Raw genomic sequence first — 7,095 nt, 5'->3', positions numbered from 1 at the left:
TATCTTGAACCTGGATTGGTTTTGTTTATTTTATGTTATACTTTTCAGAAGTCACAATAATCCCCACATACGACACGGATGTCCTTGGCTACTGGGTGACAGAAAACGAGGAAGCCCTCGAAAAGTACAAGATCGATCTGTCGCCGTCAGCTTCCCGCTGCACCATCAACTTGCAAGATCACGAGACCTCGTGCGCGGCCTACAGACTCGAGTTCTAGGTGTCGGGTCTATTTGTAGCCTTCTCATCGAAGAAGTGAGCCTGCAACCAAGATGCTCTCAGCTACGGGAACTGAAGGATTAATTGTTGATAGAAAAAAAAGGCTGTGATAAGAAGGAAGCTAGCGAGGGCATCCGTACTGCACAAAGGCCGCTACTTCGCATGAGATAGTTTGCAAATAGATTCACTTAGAGATTTTGTGATATTTGAATGCAATTAACAGACTGCTAAAGAGTTTGATTAAATCGTAGTTAATAATGAAGATATACGAACTGTGCTGGAGCAACAAGGCGACGCGCGCTCTGTCGCCGGCGCCGGCTGCCGACTCCGAACCGATATAGTCCTCGACCGCATCCAGTTTAAGTCAATAACCAAATTTTCGACCTAAGAACAGAAACGTCCATTTTTTTCTAAAACTCTATTCTAGTAGCTTTCATTAAAATAGTGCATGCCATTTAAAATATATTTCTGATGACATTTAAAAATTTGGTCTTATACAAGTAGTGCTTTTATACACAATTTTTAGCGTAACCAGTCCATTTTGTTTAGCCAAAACACTGCTTGTGCGAATATCAAAATTTTTGAAAATTATTTTGCTATCACTTTGTAAATTTTGAAAAGTGAAAATGTAAAATTAGCGAGCACATTGTTTTAGTATATACGCTTCGAAAGGACGTAGTACGGTTCCGTAAGGACGTCGATAACATTTTGACAAGTAAGATTAAATACCTGATGTACTTTTATATGATCAAAGTATGATTCAATAAGATTATATTTAACTAAATGGTCTTGAAAAGACACTTAAAAATTTTAGTCGTTCGACAGACTATACCGTCGGACGCTAGGTCTAAACAATTTATTAGAGGTGTGTCTGTTACACGTGTCTAGAATGACAAAGATGACTTCTGTCTACAGTAACCGATTTATAATAATAAAAGAATCCATTAGAGGTAGAAAGTTGTTCTACCAATTTTTTTGTTCGAGCAATTTTTCACGCATTTTGTCAAGTTAAAATTGCCCGATAAATATAGACGATATTTCAATACCATAGCACCCTACCACACCGCCCCCACCCGGCAAGATGATGTCCATTGAAAAGTGAGCTTTGTTGCGTTCTGCGTAGACATACTTTGCATTGACAAGACGAGAGCACAACATCTTTGGACGTGGAAACGATGTGGCAAAAGCGTGCTTTGAAAAAACTTTGTGACATATGTGAACATTATCAGAAAATCCTGCACTTCTGACCGTGTTCTCGTGGGCCGCAAAGACCTTTGACGATCGATGCCGGTCGCATACACATAGAAGTGATCTCTGTTCTTCTAGAATTACAAGCCTAAAATGATAGTGAGCTTATCCCATTTATAAAGTAAATGTTTTAGTAGAACTATTATTACAAAATGAACACTCTATTTACCTTTGTTTAAGTTGAAACTTGCTTGTTGCGTCAAAGTTAATTATAACATAGTTATATTAATTACATGTTATGAATTTTACTCATTCGAAATTTGTGAGTCGCGAAGTGATAGACGAATCTCGTTCGGTTTTTCTTTGCGTATTTGTTTTTGGTCCGTCGTTGTATTTATCAAATTTCTAGTCGAAGCGACCCAAATACTTATGAAGACGTAGATTATGTCGTGATACGTTCCTATTCGAATTGAGTTTCTAAATACTTTCCAATGAATTAACCTGAATCCTCATGTAATTATAGGCAAACTTACTCCATTAGATTGTTTTACGATACGATTTCGTTAGGATGATTGTGAGCGAATGTGATATTCTGAATCATCGTTAATTTACCATCTAGTGAGTAAGCTATCTCGAATATTTTCGGGATCACAGGCGTTCATTTCCTTTTTGTTGTCTGCCAAATATCAAAGGAAGGTTATGAGTCAATTAATTTTAAGTCATCCATAGAATTAAGCCGATCTAAAGTCACGGTCTATCGCTTACTTTGCCAACCTTCAAACTAATAGCGATATAGCATATTTGAACGCACCAGCACAATGTAATAACATAACAAAATAAACTTTTAAATGTTAATAAATACATTAAAAAAAGTATTGTATTATGTATATTTTATTTTTATGAAAGTACGAATGAGAATTTATTTTATAGTTAACATTATTGATGGTATAGTATGTGTTTATGTGTGTTGTTTGATGCGAGCACAATAAATAAATATGTTTTTGATCATAATTGATTCATGCTTAGGTAGTTGTGGATGGGACGAAACAGGGAGCGGTGATGTAGCCAAGTGGAGTGATCAGCGCCGATGCAGGTTTTATCAAACTTGCCGAAATAAATCAACTCACGAATCTTTAGTTACGGTCTACAAGACTACGGTAGAAATCAAGTGTGAATAGTTTCATTTCAACGGGAAAAAATACTGTTCCCTAGTTTTTTGCCGTGTCGTCACGACACGTAAGAATCGAGGTCCTACCTTATTCATAAATCTTCGTTCTTCGATAATCCTGCAATCCAGCATTACAGCTTCCATTAAGAATGCTACTGCATCGGCAATGATATATAGACGCTTTGATATGTTATGAATATTTTAAGGCTTATAATAATTTCAGCCATACATGATTTGGCTGGCTGGGGAGCCCGACCCAAGTTTACTATTGTATTTTATAGCTAGAACTCTAATGCATATTATTAGAAATATAAAATGTTACTAAAATTAAGGATTGTATCAGCTTAGTTAACATCAATAGCTCTGAGAAATAAATCATTATGGAAATTATTAAATGTTGTATTCTTCCAATGGTACGATTAAACGATAATATGTGTATGTGTTAACAGTTGTTTGTTCCTAAGATATGAAATATGTGTATTGTCATCATTTACACAGAATTTGATCAGTTTACACATTTGAAAATTTCAGTAGTCTACTCTCCACACGTTGTGACACGAATTCAAGCTGACTCATTGACACACCGAGCGTGCGCGGTTAGTATGCATGTTGCCCGTATCCCATATACCCGTACGGTGTGTCAGACGAGTATTCAAAATTGTAAACTCATCATTTCTAGGCATCAATACTGTTTTATATACTAACCAAAATAGAATTTCGACAAATCTATAAACTACCATAATTTTCTACTCAATTTTAAGAACACATCATCAATGTATACTTAAAAATCGTAATTGAAACCAAACCATAACTGATTCAATAGTAAGTACTTATGTTTCTCAATAATTATAATTAAGAAACATACACATATTTTGCTTTATTTCGATGTGGGCGGTATTGATAGGTAGGTTATTAAACTGGTCGTAATCAAAACTACCATTATGCCATCCTGGTATCATCGTGGTAGTTTTGTATACAACAGGAGAAACCAAGCGAGCGTAATATCTAATTTTGGATTTAAAAACATCTGAAAGGTATTTAATTCAAAGACAAAATAGACATCAAGAGTATAATATATTACAGTAATATATTACGCTTGCTTGTGTTAATGCCAAAGGCGGGGTCCCATGGTACGTGATATTGCACACAAACAAGAGTTTCCATTTAAACCTTAGCTTAGATCGTCCGCTACGTGACGTATCGCGTATACAACCTGTCTCTGTTACACATCTTTCGTGCGACTAAATAGTGACTGGCTAAATGTTTGGCACATTATGAGTCATTCAATACTACGTTGTTAACCTTGTGGCGATTAATTCTGCTTACGTTATACTTGAATGATCACTAAAATGTTTAGTTCTATGAATATAGAAATGTTGCCACTTCACACACCATGGGAAACGCTCTTTAGGTGTGTAAGCTTTTGTGGTGCTAACGAAATGCTAGAATTGGGGTGACGAATTATCATGTTTAACGGGAATAATTTTAATGTGTGCTGGGAACAACTAGGTTTGCTTTACTGTTCTTCGATTTTGAGTGAACACGTTTGGGTATGGAGGACTGGGAGATGGCTTCACGGCAATCCATCTTAGCTTTTCTGATCACGTCTATAATAACTTCAAAACAATATCTATTGAAATGAATCAACATTACCTTGATTAATAATAATAAATAAGTATTGCTTTTGGATTGCCAATAAAGACATTTTATGGCAAAAATGATCGTGAAATTCTAAGCTTAACAGACCAGCAAATTATTACATTTTTGCCGTAAAAAAGTGGTGTGTAATCAGAAAATCTTTAATAATTTAAATAATGATTAAGATCCTTACGTGGATGTTAGGTATTTATGATAATTATTGTATTATGTAAATTTAAAAAGTAAAATCCACTCATTGTATCAGTCATGTCGCTATTCTCCATTCAGCGTGTTTGATGAAGTGTACGAGTCATTAAAATTAATAAAAACAATAAAAATGTTCAACCGATCTTTTTATTTGTAGTGAGTAGAATTCTTGTTACTGATGTTAAATGGATAACATTAGTTCTATCACCTGTTAATTAAATTTATCAAATCTTAAACAAGAAGGTGTTTGGTTGCCAAACGATTTACGATCAAATCATCTTCTGTTTAGGTCAATACGTACACAAGAACATTGAAGTTGTGCACAAGATATTAAAAGAATTGGAACTGGGTGGCTATCATGAAACATAAAATACGTAGCACGAAATTGCGTCCACACGATCTCTATTTACACGATGCGTACACGATATAGGAAATAAGAGATAGCCTGTGGATGTTAGTAACTTGCTGCGTTTGTGTGTTTCGTGGCAGGCCTTCTGATATAGGTATATTTACATTAGCAATACCGAAGAAAAACTACAATATTGACTAATTATTATAATGATAAATTTATTTCGGTCGAAAACCATAATGTGTTTAAAGTTTTAGATTTTTAGTAAAACAAAATATTGGAAAATAATTGTTATAATCTCATAGTCCCTCAAAACGCTACAAGTGGAAGGTATAGTTAGTTTAAAAATATAAAGTCAATGCCTTTTATTAGTACCATAAATTTTTTATCCAACGGCAGTGAATAATCACATTGTAAATTATCTTAAACATAAATGTATGTACAATAGTATATAAAATATAACACCTTTATAAATAAGTATATGATATTGTTCATAAATATTTAATTTTAACCACTTATTACAATGAGCAATATTTTGAGTAACGTGATTAAAGAGTTTTTTTTAACACATAAAAGCAAAAAATAGTTACTGAATCTTGTAAAAATATCAATTTAGACTCCTCTTAAAATATAATCTATTCTACTAATATTATTGAAATCTCAAAACGAATTTACTATCACAACACGATTAAAATTATATAATCGTTAAACATATGATTTACAATTAAGTTTCGATAGAAATATATATTTAGATTCTATAAAAAAAATTTTAGAATACTTTATACCGTGATGAAAATAGTTGTAATATTTAAAACTTTTTGATTTAAAAACATGACGTATTTAACTATTAGGACAGTGGCTATTTAATTTATTGACTTATTACTATCAAAAATAACTTTTAGACAAGCTTTTTTATTTCTAAGACTAGAAAAGACAACAGAATATACTATGAATACAATATTTAAAATTAACCTGCTCCGTATGCTTCGAGGCTCAAAATAAATCATCTAAATATACATACATTCATCATGTTTCTTATGTTTTAAATAACTAACTACACAGGAAATTTTATAAAATTATGCGAGACCACATTATAATTAAAATTAATAAGTAATTACAATAAATGTTTGGAATGAAATAAAAGATAACATTTCGTAAACAAAATTACATTTCTTGAAATTATTTTATTTTCATAATAATATAATGGCTGCTGATGTTTAACACTGGTCTGCGATATAATACTGGGATAAACTGTTAAATTACATTTCTACTTGCTCTTATCTGAATAATTATTGCTATATATTTGGTTGGAATGCTTATTTACAATATCAAATATTTCATTATTATAATTCAATATCAAATATTTCTATCAAAAACATCTTTTTGGCTTCATCTGACCGCTGCGTTACGCTTGTTCAGCCACACGTGCAAATTAAAACTAAATTAAAAAATTTTAAACCCCCGACTTCGATGTTTCTGGCATCGACCTAACTGCTAGAAATTAGCTTATAGTTTCTAAACGGCTGAACGCACTATTTCATGCCATAGCTAAGAACACTCTCGATTAAATTCACTATGAAAAAAATAGACCTAAATTGGTGGCTACGGCCAGCTGTTTAGTTGCTACGATGACACAGACAGACATATACACAGGCATGTAAAACTTATAACTTAACTCCTGTCGTCGGGGGTTTAAAACGGGCGAATCGGCCATTTCTTCGCCTACATGAGAGATGAACACGCGCGACAATTTACGCAGCGGTCGCCCTAAATACAGAAAGACTTCGTTTTTCACATTTCCCATATTTGAGTTTTTCCTCATCTAAACCTCATATCGTCTGGTTTCCTCAGGAAATAGGCCACTTTGTCTATAGGCACTTTGTATTCGTGCATCCATCTGTTTCCTTTTCGTAGAGAACCATCAATGCCGTCTTGCCAAAGGCCAGCAGGGAGATACACTGAAAGAAAATCTGGCTTATAGATTTTGTCACATAGATAAATAACATAGGTAATTCTTAGCCTGTTTGGCCATCGAAACTACTTAAGACGACCATAGGAATTTTAAGTCATGCTTGACTTATCCCCAATTTTGAGGGGATTCTCTTGTTTTGTTCCATTGAAGAGTCCCTCGTCAGGAGCTTATTCTGGGTGCATCATAATTATCATAATAAATGCATTGCCATCCATGTCGTTTCAGCTCAAAATGGAGATTATCATGCACCTAATTAGATTTCTCCCTCTCTGACCAGGTTTCAAGAGTGCAGTGTTACCTTGCAATCTTGTACATTAACATGTACCTTACCTTAAGCTAGGACACAATAAGATATA

At 33.7% G+C, this 7,095-nt stretch overlaps 2 protein-coding genes across 10 annotated transcripts in view; one reads left to right on the top strand and one right to left on the bottom strand.

The window, feature by feature from the left end:
* Positions 1 to 4,556, top strand: part of LOC128675795 (microtubule-associated protein futsch) — a 163,337-nt gene extending 158,781 nt beyond the window's left edge. For all 4 annotated transcript variants that reach the window (XM_053755470.1, XM_053755471.1, XM_053755468.1 and 1 more), the window contains one exon: positions 49 to 4,556. In XM_053755470.1, coding sequence (XP_053611445.1) covers positions 49 to 218 — 170 coding nt within the window. In that variant the 3' untranslated portion in view covers positions 219 to 4,556. The remainder of the gene's footprint in view (positions 1 to 48) is intronic.
* LOC128675796 (uncharacterized protein) overlaps positions 4,548 to 7,095 on the bottom strand; it is a 34,113-nt gene continuing 31,565 nt past the window's right edge. For all 6 annotated transcript variants that reach the window (XM_053755473.2, XM_053755475.2, XM_053755474.2 and 3 more), the window contains one exon: positions 4,548 to 6,725. In XM_053755473.2, coding sequence (XP_053611448.1) covers positions 6,586 to 6,725 — 140 coding nt within the window. In that variant the 3' untranslated portion in view covers positions 4,548 to 6,585. The remainder of the gene's footprint in view (positions 6,726 to 7,095) is intronic.

This window comes from Plodia interpunctella, chromosome 15 (genome assembly GCF_027563975.2).
Source record: "Plodia interpunctella isolate USDA-ARS_2022_Savannah chromosome 15, ilPloInte3.2, whole genome shotgun sequence".
Lineage (NCBI taxonomy): Eukaryota > Metazoa > Arthropoda > Insecta > Lepidoptera > Pyralidae > Plodia > Plodia interpunctella.
This window is presented reverse-complemented; position numbering and strand designations above follow the sequence as displayed.